We start from the raw sequence: 14,819 nt of genomic DNA on the forward strand, positions 1-14,819 counted from the left end.
GGCATCGCATGTGCCAGCGCAGAGAGGGGGGAAAAACACAGGAACATGAGTGCCATGTGGAGGTTTGGGTTTTTTCCTCTTTAAATCACAGTTTCTGATGTATATTGAATCAAAATGTGATGTGTGAGGCCCCCACCTTCCCTTTGATTCCTGACTTGCTAAGCACCATTAAGGAGGATGGAGGGGGTGCTCCAAAGTCAACCGAAGCACTCGCTACAGTGGATGCTGCATGAGACGACAAGCATCCCCCACCACCAGTGTCTGGGTGTTTGCCCAGGGACAGCTTTGTCCCAGAGGTTTTATGGCATCACTTAACAGTGTGGTTTCACTGTTGGAGGTCCTCTCCATTTTTTCCAAAGCAACTTATTCTGGTTTGCTTGTGTGAAGTACAGAGCAGAGCAGGTTAGACTGCTTAAATGCAAGATTGTAATATATTACCTTTGGTTTTGTCCCTGGAGGGCATTTAGAATTACTGGAACAGCTAACACAATGCCCCTGTTGTACAAAATGGAAAAGGAAAAAAAGTATATTAAAATAATGGCAACAAAAGGCTATTTGAAATGGACAAAAAGTCTGTTTTATGAGAGCAGCAAATATGAGCAGAGACGAGTGTAGGCTTATTATGCTTGAAACAGATTATAAGAACTCTGGAGAAAGAGAGGAGAATGACAACAAAATCATTGCATTAATTTAGTGCCATGAAATGCAAGAAAATAGTTTTGATACCAGAGTATAAGTTCTGGAGGAAGAAACATTGCACTGGATTTAAACAAGTAGGGAAAAGATGGTGGATATTCTTCAAACAAATATTGACATGGGCTGCATCAGATCTGGATGTCTAATCTGGAGTAGAAGTAAATGGTTACTTCTTAGGAAGCACTGACCAGAGTTGAGGAAATTATATCTATTTCATTTAACAAAATCATGAAAAATAAGGTAACTCGAGCAGATGGGATACACACAAGTGTTGGTTTTATAACTGAAGTATAAATTCCAATAAACTTTTTTAAGACTGACTACATTTTTTTTTTTTTTTACTTCTAGGTAAATTTTTCATACGTTTGAATTAAACTGAAGTAAATTTAGTCTTGAAACCATTTCAAAATGGGTTTCAAACCTTCCTGTTTGTGGGACCCATCAAAGTTCATGGAGGAAACTTCTTCCACACTAACAGTGCCTGTTCAGGTGTGTTAAAGGATATTTCTGTGAAAGCAAGAAATGTGAGAGACCGAGAGCCTGGCTAATAGACTAGGCAGTTCTCTGTCTTGCGACCTTACTACCCTGTGCAGCTGGGACAGTAACGCTGTTCCTTTGTAACCGGGGACTTTGTAAATGCAATCTGTATGACCAAATTCATAGTGTGAATTTGTATTAATTTAGAAGCATGATAGGAAGGTCTGTCCTTGCTCAAATTTATGCTTGCATTTGTAAGGTACTGTTCTTACTGAAAACAGGGCAGGGCTCGCTAAGCTGGTCTTAACTGAAACTACTTGTCCTGTGTGTTGCTTAGCGAGGATGCAGGATTTCTGGTGTGTATCTCTGAGGCGTTGTGCTGTGCTTCTTAACCTTAGCGCTAACCAGTGTGGCAGATGAAGCCAGCCTGAAGTGGTGGGACTTAATCTCAGGAGCACCAAAGCTGCTGCGAGTGTTGCCCTGGTCTCTGTGAGGACAGGTTTGGCCCTTGGGCTGTGTCTTTGCCAGGGTGGGGGACCAAAAAAGGGGACTGACCATGAAATCCACGGTGAAGAAGCTGTCGCAGCGTCCCCCCAGGCTGGGGTCCGTCAGCAGGCAGTCGATGCCGTAGGCGATGCCCCCGTCAAACTCCAGCTGCCGCTGCACTATCTTGCACTGTCTGTCGTTCAGGAAAAGGGCGCCCTGAGAGATGGGATGGGGAGGGGGGGTGTGACAAGTCATCGGTCAGTCTTACTTGGGGCCAAGCTGAATCCAGGTCCTGCATGGATGTTAGGGATAATCCTCCCCCTGCTCTGAACCAGTCTGGGGACCTATAGCTGAATGCTATAACATCACAGATGGGGAGATCTTTTGCCTTTCCTGAAGTGGACAGGCTATGCCAGCGCTATGTCCACAGGTTTACCTTATGCACATTTTAGTGTAGTTGTGTTTTCAGAGGCAGATGCCTGCCAGGGATGATCTGATACATTTGCAAAGAAAAATGTGCTGCTGTTCTGGCTTAACAGGTGTGCATGCATGCCTGCAATCTTAGCTTGTAAGTGCTTACAAACCAGAGTTTGCATGCAGATGCTGCATTCATGAGGTTTCTGCCAAAGCCAGGTTCACCTAAATAGTTTTCCATTGTGTATTTCATTGTAGGAGAAGTTCAAATATGCTTGTATTTCAGTTTTGAGGTAACTGAGAGCTGTTTTGAACAAATGACATCATACAACAGAGAAAATGACAGCTCCAGAGTCTTGCAAACCATCTAGTTTGCTGAATCTGTTGGGGTGTCTGCCCTGGTTTTGTGGCTGTTGGCATGGACTGGCAAAGACCAACTGAGCTTTGGTGCCACTGGCTCTTTCTGGGGGCTGTGCACAGGCACAGTGGGGTCTGCATGAGTGGATCCTGCAGCAGGGGCGAGGGGTAAGTGTGCTGGCACAATGAACACTTACAATCTCCCTGTTATCCCCACAGCTAACACTGAGGTTGGAGCCCTGCAGGGTCTTCAGTGAGGTGGAGCGGGGGAGCTGGTAGGCCAACACCTGGGAAGGAAATGGGAAATGCACGTGTCTGGACTTGCACGTCTTGGCCGTGGCAATGCTCCTGAAAAGCAAGGGCTTACCGCTGCATCACGGACAATGTGGAATTTGAGGTACTGCACCAGTTTATCAGCATTGGACTTCTTGAAGAGGAAGTCCTGCTGCTCCTGTGGCAGCACACGGATAGCTGTGTCTGTGGGCCAGAAGAGCGTGACGGGTTTGTGAATAGGATCGTTGATCAGCCCAAGCAGGTTGTTTTTCTGCAACATACCAAAAATTGGAGCGGAGGATTAATGCTCCATCTAAAATGACATTGACCCTATGGAGTGAATGTCTAGTGTAACTGGGATGCAGTGGCCAGTGGGCTACCTGGTCACCAGCTTGCACACACCCTGAGTTGAGCTGCCCAAGTTGAGTTACATGGCTGAATGCTCAGAAGTGCTTCATCACCCAGGGCCACCCACTGAAAACCAGGCTGACAGCCCAACTTTGGGCTCAAAAAGTCATACTTGAGTCAAACCTTGGCCATGTAATTTGGCATACAGTAGGACAGAGCTGAGTGGGGAGGGGAAAGGTGGCTGTGGGTTTGCTTGATATCCCCCCACCTCTGTGGGAGAGGGACCATGTGGTGACCAGGGTTGTCGTGTACTGTGTTGTGAGCCCTTTGGCTCTACTGAACACCATCCTGCCAGTAATGCCGTGTGCCATGTCTGTGCTTTTGTCTTTAAAAAAAGTGTTTCAAACCTTTTCCCAATGGCTGCTGTCTCTTGTGTCTTTACCTCTAGCAAACTGCTGAACAGGATGTATCCATGTTTGGCTGCAACCATTTTAAGGCTTTCCTACAAAGAAAGGAAATTCAGTAGTTTATCTAATAAATACATTATACGGATATTTAAAAAGCAGATATTAGCTTGCTTTTCCCTGTAAGTTGCTTTTTGTTATGAAATCAATGCCACTGTAAAAGCCCGGTGCAGAAGTCCTCTTATACTGTTCTTAGTATAACTGTAATTCCTGAATGAATTTTAAATACAACATTTAACTTATTCAGCAGTGTCAAATGATGTTTGTATAAGGTCTTTTTAGTATCACTGGGTTTTTTGTGACTTATGTGATTTATATATCTAACGGGAACTGTGGAAAAGCCCCTGTGTTGAGAACGGCAATGAGCTGCACATACCTTCTTAAGGGGGAAATCCTGCATATGTGATGGGACCAGAACTTGGTTGATGACATGGATCACGCCATTTGTGCCAACAGCATCACTGAATATAATTTCAGCTTTGTTGTTCAAAACTAGCGAGTTCTGGAAAGGCAACAAAAACACGTTTTCTATGGAACCTTGTGGGAAGGTGAGGCTGATGCAAACTTCTTTGATATGGTGAGCCCAGGTCACCCTTTCTTTGTAGTAAACAGTAGCTTCAGTTTTAATAAATTTCCCTTTGCTTTTTCAAACTCTCATCATGATCATAAAGCCAGAGTCTGAGGATAAAATAACTTGGGTCAAAGCCAGGGTTGTACAACTCCACTCTTTGCATAGCAGATCAGTACTGAACACTTCATGTGAATGGGCAATCTTCTTTTAATGCTATTTATTTATTTTTGTGCATCAGAGGAGGAAAGGGAACCATTCAGGTCTTAAAAAAAAAAAAAAAAGATGAATGAGAGCAGACTGTTTTATTAGTCTGTCCCCTGCTCTGTTACCTGAGAGTAGCTGATGTGTATTGGGTCCCCATGGAGAGAGGTGATGTTGGTGATAGTTGTCAGGTCGTTGTACAACAGGCTGGCGCAACCCACCATATGGTACCGGAGGACCTGAGCCATCACTCCTTTGGCAGTCCAGTCCTTGACCTGCAGCAGAAAGTGGAGGAGCTGGGAAGCAGTCGAGCAAGGCATCTGAATCCAAAAACTCATGGCCAGCTCACCAAATACTTCTGGCCTTCTTACTTACGCGTGGGTCGTTGTTTAGTACGTCTGTGCGAGGTACAAATAGAGTGAAAGGGCCAGGGCCTGCAATATCTCTGATAGACAAGGCCTGCCAAATGTAAGAGGACAAAGCAGTAATGAGTCGTTGATGCGCGTAATGTCACACATGATGGGGACAGCCCTTCTGAGTGGGAGGTGGTGCCCGTAGCCCTGTTGCTGCTGCGCGTTGGGTTCCCTTCCCTGCAATGCAAGGGTAAGAGAAACCCTCTTGCACGGTGTGGACTTTCCTTCCCAGCCCTGTCTGTCACCTCTGACCACGAGTATAAAATGGAAGATTTTTCTCTCTGCTCTTTTGGCTTATAGCCAAGTCTCCGTTTCCTCTGCAATAACGAACAGGAGAAGAAGAGGGAAAGCCTGCAACAAACACTAAGTGTAGGGAGGATGGAGAGGGCTATTCCCCCCTGGGCAAGGGAGGAAGAATAAACCCTTTCATCTTGAGACAGTCAAGAGTGGATATATGCATGTGTTTGTACATGCATTTAGCTGATACTTGGTTGCTTGTACCTAGGAGTAGACAAATGGACCTGGGGTATTGCAGGCACTCTGCAATGACCACTGACAAACTAAAATAAGAAGAGAGCTCTGCTAAAGTGAGAGGAAGCCACCTGTCTACCATGGTAGCACAATCAAAGCTAGAATATGAGTCTTTGGACTAGCAGGCCAGTATACAGATTTGTGCTGCCCTGAGGCTCGGGGTAAATGGAGAATTACTACTGCCAGTCTCCAAAAAGCAGTGAGAGCTGGTGGTGCTCACTGGCTGTCTAGCAGCACATAGCAGCATCCTGAGGTGTTTCAGAGGGGCAACTGGAAACAGCATCGCAGTTTGGAAATGCAGCAGGGGTAGTAGAAGAGGGGTATTTCCTCCCATCAGACTTCATGAGAGATGTGCTGGAAGATCTCGGACTGTGAATGGGTGAAAGCTTCAGTTTTATGCCTTGGTCTGGAGGTCCTACGTTTCCCTGGGATCTTGGTCTTGATCGTTAATTCTCTAAAATATTAACTGCCATTAAAACCTCTAAATCAGAGCATCTCTGATATTAGTGACTGGTGATCCAAATCCAGTCCCAATTAAGTTGAAGGATGTTGGTACGCGCCGGATTCTTGCCTGGTTCCCACCCCCCTACATCCTTGAGGCAAAAAAAAAAAAAAAAAAAAGAAAGGAGGGGAAAAAAAACCCTGAAAAAACCCCCACTCAGCCTTTTCTTACCTCTAAGTGGAAATAAAACCTAGATGTGTTGGAGTCCCTGAGAAGTTCCTGCAATCAAGAATAAGACTTTGTAACAGTGCTGCAAACGTGAGGCAACATCTGTGGAGTGCAAACAAATGCAGCACTCGGACAAGAAAGGGAGCTTCTGGTTTCGAATAAATGCTGCCTATCTGCATTGCTCCTGTTCTGTTCTTACCTTGCTCTATCAAGGAACAGGCTTCTTTGAAACCTAAAAATACCAGTATTAACTCCCTAGTACTGCAGTCATAATGATTGTCCATCAGTGGTTTTAGTTGGGTGGTTGTTGTTGGTTTTTTTTTTTTTTTTTTTAGGCAGGTAAGGTTATCTTGCAGCATCCTGTTCCTATTCCTGGTTTCTTGGACTGGGATTATTTCAAATTCAGGGTAGATTTACCAATTTGTCAAAGAGAATAATTGGCATGTTTCAAAAGACAACCATTGTATTAAATACCTATCTGAAGTTACAGGGACGGCAAACACGTGCAGCACTTTACCTGGAAGATATTGCCTCGGCACTTAAATCCATCCCCAATGTAATTGTCTTTGCAGGTGCAGGTCCTTTCTGTCAGCTCGGTGTCATTACAGATGGCAAATTCACTGCAGCCTCCATTATTCTTGTAGGATCAAAATTTAAAATATTTAATTCCTTCATTGCCAGGTGTACAAAACAATTCTAGTTCGTCACTTTTTTTCCATGTATACAGCTTAGAAAGACTTAATCCCAACAGCTTTTTGAAACCAGATCTTACTGGAACTTCTGATGGTATATACTTTCTTGCAAACAATAAAGAGCATTTAAGGTTCATAAGAAATAACTCTCATTTTATGCAGAGCATGTAGTTTTGATTCCCTCCTTATATCTTTGGTTCACGGTGCTATTGGGATCCAAAAGATTTCCAGGCTTCATTCTGGACCTTAGGGATGAGTCTTGGCTGCTCTGCCGAGGCAGCATTGACATACACTGAAGGGAACTATTTACAGCTGCAAATCACTTTTATGATGCCAGGAGCCCGGGTTTCTAGAGGAGCATTAGCATAGGACTATCGTTCTTTGTGTGATGGCCCAGGCCAGCTGGAATGGGGACCTGCCGCATGTGCTCTCCTCTAAAACATACCCTGTCTGCCCACGGGCGCACCACCAGAGCGACCTAAGGCTTGGAGCAGCAGATGCGCCTCAGCCGGCCATCTGCTCCAGCAAGCTCTCTGTGCTAAGGGGAGATGTTCCTCATCCAGAAGCAGCGTGCTGGGGTTCAGAGCTCTGCCCAGTCACAAGTAGGTGCTCCCCACTTAGCACCTCAGTTTGCAAATATGTTTCTATCCTGGACCTGAGAGCAAATCAGGAAAAACTGAGAAGCCATTTTATTTTTCTTTCCTTGTGCTTGTTTCATGGTGTCCTTTGCTTCTGGTCATCTCGGGGATCCTTTCCCACGGGCCATGAGTGGGAACAGAAGCTCCTTTGGGAGCTACCAGGGGAGCCTCACTTGACAGGCCATAGTGAGTGCTGGCTGTACGTAGTGGGTGTGGGTGCGCTTGCTATTTATTTGGCTAGCTTTAGGTGAACTGTTGGCAATCTTGGGTTCATCATACCTTCCTGTGAAGCTTTGCTGCACAGAGGTTTGGCCATGGTGAAGCCAGATTAGCCTCTGGTCTGACATTGACACTTCTCAGGATTATCTTTTTTTCTTTTTTATATATAATTAGCCTGGCATAATTAGTCAAGTGGAAGCAGTTGCTGGAACAAGGTATAGGAAAAAGCAAAATCATACAAAAATCTTAGGAAGCAGCAGCTCGTAAGTTTGAGCTCCCCTTCCTCCAGCTTCTGTTTTTGCCCTTGCTCTTTCATCTCTGCAACCTTTCAAGGTTAGAGAAACTCTGCTGACAGGCCAGGCTGGGAGGGTGAGAATTATTGTCACTGCGCTTGGAGCACAAAGGATTAATGTACACGGCAGAGTGGATATGTCCCTGCTGCAGCTTGCCAAGAAGCAGAGCAATGCGGCTGGTACAGAGCACCACACTGCTTGCAAATACACGGCTCGCAGTGTGTGAGCTAGCTCGTGCGAAACAAATATGGCTAATTTTCAGCCTGCAGTGATAAGTGAGGGACAGAATGAGGAATGCCACGGAAAGCCCTGCGTTGCGTGTTGTGGAGGGAAAGGAAAGGAGGGAAATGGTTTCTGTGGAGATTATTTTTTTTCTTTTAACCTTCCCATCTAGAGAGGTTTCCATCCTCCCACACCATCTCCTGTTTCACTGTTCACTACCCCACCTCTGCTTCATTTTGCAGCGTTGCTATTCTGTATGATGCATCCACAGGGATACATTTGGGATGCAGCCTACGTGTGGCCATAGGGGCTGCGGGGCTCTGTTCTTTGACTGCTCCATGGGAGCTCTGCCCTAGGCGAGCCTGCAGGCTGGGACCTCTGCTGGAAACATCTACTCCAGGGAGCCCAGGCTCCTGAGCCTGAATTGCCCCAACATCGATTTCACTGGTAATGACCCAGTAACATGAAGACTTGATACTCTGATTTGGCTATAAAAATTCCAGACTGAGAAGGGGATGTGTATGCTGGCACTTGATCGTTTCTCTTGTTCGGGCTGTGCAGATCACACCAGAGGACTTAATGATAGGAGAATATTAAAAATAAATAGGGGTTTTGATCTACCATAGGCTATTCTTTTTGGTTCCCAATCACCTGGCTCCTAGAACAGCTAGAAATGGCCCCTGAGCATCAACAACCTGAACCTTTGATTTTTTTTTTTTTTTTTTTTACATTACAGATAACATGCAATAGATCATACTTCTCTCTTGTCATTTGAACCAAGCTCTTTAATTGTCTTGCCTTGAAGCTGTATTGTTTTTTTTTCCCCCTGTAGTAACTGGAATGTTGGCAAGCTCTGTGGGTCCCAAACACAAATTTAGATGGTGGCTTTTTATATGAATTCTAGCAATGACAAAAAAATCATCTGAGAAGACATGACTTGCACTTTACTGCTACAGACTAGGGCCTCTTTCTCTAGATCTGAAGCGTGTTGTGTGTGGTTGTGTTTTTTTTTTAAGACTCAGTGATGAGTCTGGGCCCTCACTTGTATTATGTCCAGGCTGTGGTCCAGGAAAAACTCTTACTGCATGTGTAATTTCTAAAACAGTGATGGCACTAAAGTGTGTAGTGAACTAAGCACATTTAAAAATTAGCTAAGTTAACGTAAGTGGATTCTGGGCATAGAAGGTCCCAGACCTACCCATCTGACTTAGTTTTCAATGCATACAAAACCCAAAAGTGTAATGATTATAGCAAGACCTTAAATACTCTCCTTAAATGGATACTTACTTGTGAACACAGACTGATATATGTGCATCTTTTACCATCTCCGGAGTATCCCTTCAAGCAATTACATACTGCCTACAAAGCAAAAACAGAAAACATGCATACATGGAAAGATGTTTGACTTTTTTCAGCATGTTTACATTTAATTTACCTTTTTGTCAGATTATGTCATAGTGATATGGTGTACATCATTTCTCCCACAGCAGTTTCTTAGCCAGCATGAGCAACCACAGACTGAGATTGGGGAATAACAATTTCCAAGAAGCTCTATCTGCCCTTTCTATGCCTATCCATCTCTTGTCTCTTCTCTGCTGTCCTGGTTGTTTGAAATGACCCCTCTGATGCCTGTACACAGTCATCTTGCTGGCAAAACAGGCTAAACACCTAATTTGTTTCCCTCATTTTATTTGCATAGGTTGGTATTCCCCTCTCTTCCCTTCCCCTGTTTTTTTTAGGTGATGAAACATATATTCAAAACACACTTAGAATTGTGTCCTGATGTTCCTGACAGCTTCCCATGCAGTGGTAATGCATTTGACACTTACGTCACGGTTACTCTGTTTTGCTCTTGCAGTTATCACAAAGATGAAAAATTAACATGGCTGCAAAGAAATGACTTATCTTCCTCTCCAATTCACTGCTCAATGGTTCTCAATTTAGAATTCCCATTTAATATGTAGGAGATTGAAAATTCAAGGAGATTTCTGCAGCAGAAATAAAACTGGTAGGCAGTGTAATAGCAGCATTTCATGTGTCTGTATGACTGAAAGCCCTACAGAAAGCAGGCTCATTTCTGTCGTATAAGTTCGGCTCTGCTGCAATGGGATTTTGTAGTGGAGGTTATTATTGCTCTGACATTAACTATATTCCCATGGGTAAGGAATTATAAATAATTGTGTTGTAGCTACTACTTCTGTCCCTGGTGAGGGTGTATGGAAGAAAATAGCCATCACATGTCTTGTCTAGAAGGATGGGGAAGGAGTTAAGTGGCTCTGTGCTCCCACCAGAAACGTACTGGCTTGCAAATGGCAGTCAAGGCAAAGAGTTAGTTGATCAGTACTGGCAGAAAGGGCTGATGGGGTTATTGCCCCTCCTGTCCCTGGATAACTGGAAGGCAGGAGGTGGCCACTGACTCCTGGTCGCTGGTTCCTTCATTGCTCCTGAATGAAGAAATACTGTTGTGCAGTGCTCGCTGGAGGCTTAGGGTCCTGCCAATAGCCAATACGAAACTATAGGGGTATGATGATAAGTGCTGCAATCAGGGTGTTCAGCTTCTTCTGAAACTGTTATAAGAATAGAAACACTAATCTGTGTCGCTTGATTGCCTGGGCCAATTTGTTTCTCTTTCTCCCCTTGTCCTTTTATACTTCTCTTTCTTTGGGGAGTATGTGGTACTTCTACATGGGAGACGCAGAACAGCAGAGGAGTGAGTGGATGCTGGTATGCTGTAACCCTTATACGAGAACTATGATTGGGCCTGTTTTGTTTCCTTGTGAATACCTTTGAGCTATGCTGGGAGAAGGGCTAGCCTGAAATGGATTTTTTCCATGGACAGTTTCTATAACAATAAAAGAAACATTATCTGGCAATACTTTCAAGCTGACAGTTTTTCACATCAAAAGCTCCCAAAGGAGAAAAGCAACTGCTTGAAACAGTAAAACACTGCTTTCCTCTGCAGTTTTGGATTTCTTTTACTGAAATTTATTTTTTCATGTTTGTCCACACTCCCCCTCAAATACCTTTTTGAGGGAAGCATATACTTTTCAGAATTTTTGTTATGAAATCCACTTCTCCATTTAAAAACAAAGTTGAGATGGGAAAATCTTTCTTTACACAAATGTCAACAGTTGGCCAGTCTTATTTTTCGGCACTGACAAAGTACTCACTTGATTGGGTCCAGTCTGCGTGCATTCTGCATTTCTATCGCATCCACCGTTGTTCTCCAGACAAGGGTTGATTTCTACATAAAACAGAAACAGTATAATAAAAAAAAAAAGAGTGACCTCTGAAAACCCAAGAAGGGAGAATTTTAAGTAAAGCTTACTGGGAATGCAGGTTTATGACAACTGTGAATCAATGAAACTCATTCCCTTAGCTACTTAATACCTCAGTCTAGGTCTTGCAGTTGTCTTGGTGAAGGCTAAAACCCTGCTGTCAGCATTTCTAAAACCATACCTGGGGAGGTATGGCACAACAGTGTCTAAAAGTCTTTAAGTTTGCAATGGTCAGAGGAGTGTGAGTGCATCGAGCTGCTGAAGATGGGGCTAGCCTTGTTGAAAGGTGGATCTTTTTTAATAAGCTTTGGTGTCACACCACACTGCTGTAGTTGCATGGTTTGCCAAATAGTATTGACTACGTGGCACGTAGAGATGCCTTCGGCATCAGGGTCTATAGTACCAGGAAACTCTACTTCTGGGTCATAGTGGAAGAAGGATCTTCCATCTACAGGAAAACTCACTCCTGTAATTTTCCTCCTTGTGATATGAGACATTGCGAACGCTTACCGATGCAGACTATGCCATCTCCGGTGTACCCAGCATTGCAGATGCACGCTCTATTGCCAGGTGTTGTTCTTCTGCACTCTGCTTTGGCAGAACAGCCACCGTTGCTGGTCTTGCAAGCATCAATAGCTGAACAGTGACAACAATCCAGATTAAAACAGTGTGCTTACATGGCTTTTCGCTTTTCAGGTTAAGATGTCTCTATCTTTTAAAGGAATTTGCTAACATTTTCTGAACACAGAACCTTTCTGATTTATGAGGCCATAGACTTCATTAGTGTCAGATATTTAATACATCTTATTGATGACAAGAGGGAAAGCTGAGAAGATGTTTCTAGTTTGGAAGATAAGAATTCATCCAGGACTGACTTTCAGTAACTTCCCATCTTCTGATTCTGTCCATTCCACCAGGCACCAAAAAAGAGATCTTCATGTTCTTCTCTAGATTAAATGGCCATTTGAAGCTTTCCCTTAGCTTGCCTTTCTGCACACAGATCAAATGGCCTTCTCTTGCAGGAGGTCTAGAGTGTAATACTCGAATACTGTGTTCAGTTTTGGGCCCCTCACTACAAGAGAGATATTGAGGTTCTGGAGTGTGTCCAGAGAAGGGCAATGAAGCTGATGAAGGGTCTAGAGCACAAGTCTTATGAGGAGTGGCTGAGGGAACTGGGGTTGTTTAGTCTGGAGGAAAGGAGGCTGAGGGGAGACCTTATCGCTCTCTACAACTACCTGAAAGGAGGTTATAGCGAGGTGGGTGTCAGTCTCTTCTCCCAGGGAACAAGTGATAGGACGAGAGGAAACGGCCTCAAGTTGTGCCAGGGGTGGTTTAGACTGGATATTAGGAAATTTTACTTCACCGAAAGGGTTGTCAAGCATTGGAACAGGCTGCCCAGGGAAGGGGTTGAGTTGCCATCCCTGGAGGTATTTAAAAGCCGTTTGGATGAGGTGCTTAGGGACATGGTGTAGTGGTGGTCTTGGTAGTGCTAGGTTTATGGTTGGACTCGATGATCTTAAAGGTCTTTTCCAACCTATACGATTCTGTGATTCTGTAATACCACCCAGCCCCCTCCTGTGACAAAAAGTCCTGGTTGTTATTCAGATGGATACTTGTGCTGTTTCTGCAACTCTGGATGAGTCGGAGGCTGGCAAATTGAGCTTGCTTGGGTTACCCTGAGAGCAGGGAGGGAGCCTTTTTTGATCTTCAGTATGAACCAAATCAGCCCAAACATTGCTTTAGTTTTTGCCTCAGGTGACCCCAAATTGCTTTTTCAGCAGCTGTAATAGCCAGACTGGGGAGATGACTTGTCCTGTAACTGGTTTTGCCTGGGAATCCTGTATAGGGGAATAAGGGTGAGTGCAGAGCCACTAAGGGTGACACCACTAAGGGTGTCACCCAGCTCTTCCTGCACATGGGGAATTTCCCACCAGCAGATTAAAATGAATTTGGTTGATTTGTGCCAGAAGAGAAAATGAAAGCAGCCAGAGTAAGAGTACTAAAATCTTGGATTAGGACCTGCCAGCCATTGTAAGTAGACAAATATGCTTCTGTTCCCAAGAGAATTAGTATTTTAATCAGTTAAAGATTAAGTAAAACAACTGTAAAATTAATTGCAATCACTGTAGCCTGAAGCAGCCTATTTTGTAAGTCTGGATATCCCAGTCTCTTGGAGGGACACCTAGGATAAGCTGCTGTTACCCCTTTCTGAGGGTCTCTCAGATATCTCTGGTCTAAAGAAGTTGATCTTACCACCCCAGAAAACTGTGCAAGTTCAGAAAGCTGAGGAAATAGCAGGGCTATACAGCTTCCAATAGCTGGAAGTGCTATTGTACCCTGAATTGGCCTCTCTTCACTGGGCTTTGTTGGGAAACGGAGTAAAAGTCATAATCCAGGTTTCATTACTCTGCAAACAATGGGGCCTGGGTTGTGCGTGGCATGTTCCCTTTTCTCTGGTCTCCCATAGCACAATGCCTCCCAACTTGGAGATTTTGAGCCCTTTGTTTGCTATGAATCTGCACCTGTTGGGCTCTTACTTGTTTTGAGCAAACTGGCAGCAATTCCTGTTTTTTAACTGGTGCATAAGAAACTGCTCATCTCTCGCCAGCTCCACCGTGACCACAGAGTGCTTCAAGCATGTGGGTTTTGTTTTTTTTTTTCAAAAGGGAAGAAACAAAGTCCACTTGCCTGTGCAGAACGTCCCGTTCCCCTCGAACCCAGCTGCACACTTGCAATAGGCAGTGCCATTTGATAGGAGAAGGCAGCTAAAGAAGTAAAAGGAGGGAGACGATGTTTAAAAAAGAAAAGAAAAAAAAGTAGTCAGGTCTTCTGTACACGCTTTGTTTTTGTGCATTGTTCAAAGGTAATGTCGCACAGAAATAACAAGGCATTCAACCATATGGTATGGTGTAGTTACAACCATAAAAATGAACCTAGTTGGACCAAGCTTTCCAAGTGCATTTTGGATGTATTATTTTAAGTATTAAAAACACATGCTTTGATCATCAAGTATCCTATTTTCTCATGCAGAGCTCCAGAAGTTGCATGCCTGCTTACCCAAAAACCATGCACAAAGTTTTGTTTGTGTGGGACGGAGCAGAACTGATGCACAGGGGTGGGAGCCAGGCGTCTGAGTCCCCTGGGTTCAGGTTTGGTTTTTTGGACAGTTTGGCCTTCTGTATGCAAGCGGGGGTTTACTGCCCCATGAGATCTGTATAATACAGGGATTGCTCCCTGGTGTTGCCCAGGGACAGCGTCACAACACAGCCAGCACAATCCTGTCCTCCCCTCTACTCCTGCTATGCCTGCACCTATCCTTGTACCTACAGGGGTACCGCAGTGGATGAATAAGACTCAAGAGAAGAACAGTCTGCTTCTCCTGTCAGAAACGCAGTCTTGATGCCAGCATGGGTGGGATCCCCCTGAGCAAATCTGAGAGTGGAGTTTTGCCAAAAAAGCCTGGTAAAATATCACTGCTGTGAACTGCTGTTCACAAACACATGGGGGAGAGAATGATCTACATCTGGGAAAAAGGGGTTTTGCCTCTCTGGTTTCTCTGCTCCTACAGAAGAACTG

At 44.4% G+C, this 14,819-nt stretch overlaps 1 protein-coding gene across 1 annotated transcript in view; it reads right to left on the bottom strand.

Annotated features, from left to right (window-relative positions):
* The window catches only part of STAB2 (stabilin 2), an 87,873-nt gene that overhangs the window by 16,585 nt on the left and 56,469 nt on the right, over nucleotides 1-14,819 (bottom strand). The window contains exons 41-54 of the mRNA XM_072849384.1: nucleotides 13,932-14,008; nucleotides 11,754-11,879; nucleotides 11,136-11,209; nucleotides 9,253-9,324; nucleotides 6,419-6,538; nucleotides 5,905-5,952; nucleotides 4,663-4,746; nucleotides 4,416-4,562; nucleotides 3,892-4,017; nucleotides 3,494-3,553; nucleotides 2,798-2,974; nucleotides 2,628-2,717; nucleotides 1,729-1,875; nucleotides 439-495 (exon numbers count right to left, since the gene is read on the bottom strand). Of these exons, the coding sequence (XP_072705485.1) occupies nucleotides 439-495; nucleotides 1,729-1,875; nucleotides 2,628-2,717; nucleotides 2,798-2,974; nucleotides 3,494-3,553; nucleotides 3,892-4,017; nucleotides 4,416-4,562; nucleotides 4,663-4,746; nucleotides 5,905-5,952; nucleotides 6,419-6,538; nucleotides 9,253-9,324; nucleotides 11,136-11,209; nucleotides 11,754-11,879; nucleotides 13,932-14,008 (1,405 nt within the window). The remainder of the gene's footprint in view (nucleotides 1-438; nucleotides 496-1,728; nucleotides 1,876-2,627; nucleotides 2,718-2,797; nucleotides 2,975-3,493; nucleotides 3,554-3,891; nucleotides 4,018-4,415; nucleotides 4,563-4,662; nucleotides 4,747-5,904; nucleotides 5,953-6,418; nucleotides 6,539-9,252; nucleotides 9,325-11,135; nucleotides 11,210-11,753; nucleotides 11,880-13,931; nucleotides 14,009-14,819) is intronic.

Source organism: Ciconia boyciana, chromosome 1, assembly GCF_034638445.1.
Source record: "Ciconia boyciana chromosome 1, ASM3463844v1, whole genome shotgun sequence".
Classification (NCBI taxonomy): Eukaryota; Metazoa; Chordata; class Aves; order Ciconiiformes; family Ciconiidae; genus Ciconia; species Ciconia boyciana.